This window comes from Frankliniella occidentalis, unplaced genomic scaffold (genome assembly GCF_000697945.3).
Source record: "Frankliniella occidentalis isolate FOCC.00 unplaced genomic scaffold, Focc_3.1 Scaffold202, whole genome shotgun sequence".
NCBI lineage: Eukaryota > Metazoa > Arthropoda > Insecta > Thysanoptera > Thripidae > Frankliniella > Frankliniella occidentalis.
Window position 1 is genome coordinate 540,836 of NW_026267328.1, and position 2,307 is coordinate 543,142.

Here is a 2,307-nt window from a genome sequence, read left to right on the forward strand (position 1 = left end):
CTGATTCCAAGCACTTAAATTTTAATCTAATGAAAAAATAACAAAAAGTATCACAGTCACATATTTAAGAAACCAGTATGTTGACTAAATAAAAATGTATCACAGCAGTATCACTGATTAAGTATGTTGATAAGGAAGGGCAGCTTGAGAAAAAAACTTAAAAATTGTCACATTTACATTTAGACATGCACTTCAAGTTAACTAAATAAAAATATAAAATGTGTTCTATCAGTTTATAATCTTTCATTTTCAGGTTGTGAGCTTCTTCATTTTTCGAGCTCTCTTCCTTTCGCTCGGAACAACTTCATTTGCAGCCTTGCAAGCACCATTGGGCTTCTTCTTCTTTGCTGGTTCTGCTCTCACTTCCTGTGATTTCCTCTTTTTGGCCTCTTCTCTTGTCAGTCTAATTTCCTCTTGTTTTTTCCTCTTTTCTTCCTCCAGCTTTTGTCTTTTCTTCTCTTTCTCAGCTTTAGCTTCTTCTAATTTCCTTTTCTTCCCCTCTTTATTTGCAATTCTTATCTGTTCTTGAATTATTTTCTTATCATCCTGCTGTTTTTGTTTCTGCTTCTCTCTCTCAACCTTTGCCTCCTCCCTCTGTCTTTGTTTTAGTTCTTTGAGGGCTGCTTTTTCTTCTCTTATCCTTTTTTGTTCTTCTTCTTTCTTAGCTTTCTCCTCTTGTTTTCTGATCTTTTCTTCTTCTTTTCTGGTCTTTTCTTCCTGTTTTCTAGCAAATGCATATGCATTAAGAAATTTTATTCGGATTCTTGTACGCTGCAAAATGTAAGTTTTGATTACATTTTCAGGTATTGAAGTGATCTCACACATTACTTTGAAAACACATTTTTTTACAGTATTTGGACCCTTATAAATTTCAGACTTGTGGAATTCTTGAAATACTTTTTCAATGTGGAGGGCAGAATTTAACCATTCAGGACTGGGCTCCATGAGTCCACCAAAGGATAATTGTTGGACCCATGATGGAAGTTGAGCTGCAGAGGTATTTTTTCTTTCTCTTGTTGGGTTTCCAAGCCATGGTAAGTCTTTGTGCTTGTAAGCTACCCATCCCGCTAAATATGTGATGCCATCCCTTTCCATTTGATCTTCTAACATACTTTTTTTTCTATTTGGTTCTAGCGCAACAGTGGGTGGTTGGCAACTAAAGCTGGCTCGTCAACTGAAGGATCGTCAAACAAATATTCAGAATCGTCTTCTGGTGAAATAACTTGAGTGTTATTGACACTTACAGCACCATTGCCACACAGATCTTCAGTGATATTTGAGTCAGTATTTTCTGTGCTTTCCTCTTCCAGGGCTTGTAGGGCTGATAATGTTAAAAATTCACCACCATCATTTTTACTTCTGTCCAGTGAATTTGAGTTAGCTTGGACTATTCCTGGGTTTTTACCAAGTATAACCATTCGCACTCTCCAAAGGGCCTCAGGTGGTGTGGGATGGTCATGGAGGCCACCTCTAGTACGGAGCTGTGAAAAGAAATTTTCAAGAACATCTTGGTTGAGACGGTGAGTAAGTAAGAAGGGTTTGTTAAATCTAGACTCCATTTCAATACGCAAAAGTTTTAAGGAAGAGATTGAAAGCAAAATAGCCTTTTGGAAAATCTGCAAACATGTTTTGCCAACACACTTCATGCCTGACATCAAAGTTGTCATTTCATCTAAACACTTTTCTTGAATTTCTAGATTTGTGCCATATGCTGATTTGAGTGGCACGTCATACAGAATGTAGGAGTTAAATATATCAAACCACCCATTTATGGTTTCTATAACAGAGGCTAGTTTTGTGGCTGATTCATCATTTGGGAAATATCTTCTTAAAGCTGTAGATGTGCTTTGTGATATCAGTTCAGCTGCAAGTCTCACTGATTGCCTCTCTGTTTTTTCACATTTTATATGGCGGGAAGTGAGCTTGAAGCATGATGACACTTCTACCTGATTAAAGAGCCTTTCCAGAGGGTCTTTGTTTACTATTGACCCATCAGGTAGAAAAAAGCCAGTATCTACAAGCCAGTTACGCACTAGCTTCAAACAATGAGGTGCATCTCCAAAGAAATATATTTTTTCATTTTCAAGAAGAGGGTGGGGCATCCATGATTTTGCTGTGCTGATGCCTGAGTCTCTCAGCAGGCCTTGATTACCTCCACCCATGTCAGAGCAACACCCTTTCACGAGGTATCCTGCCTCATGGGCATCAGTTATGAGGCTACGAAGGAGATCAGGCATCATCTTTCTATCAAAGTCTAAAAAAATTGGAACCTTCCACTTGGCAAATAAACCCCTTATCATGGCAACC

The 2,307-nt window shown here is 38.1% G+C and overlaps 1 protein-coding gene across 1 annotated transcript; it reads right to left on the bottom strand.

Moving 5' to 3' along the window:
* Positions 1 to 249: 249 nt before the first annotated feature.
* LOC127750516 (uncharacterized) lies at positions 250 to 1,110 on the bottom strand. The gene has a single exon (XM_052272377.1). The coding sequence runs from the start codon at positions 1,108 to 1,110 to the stop codon at positions 250 to 252; it is 861 nt and encodes a 286-aa protein (XP_052128337.1).
* Between the last annotated feature and the right edge of the window lie 1,197 nt (positions 1,111 to 2,307).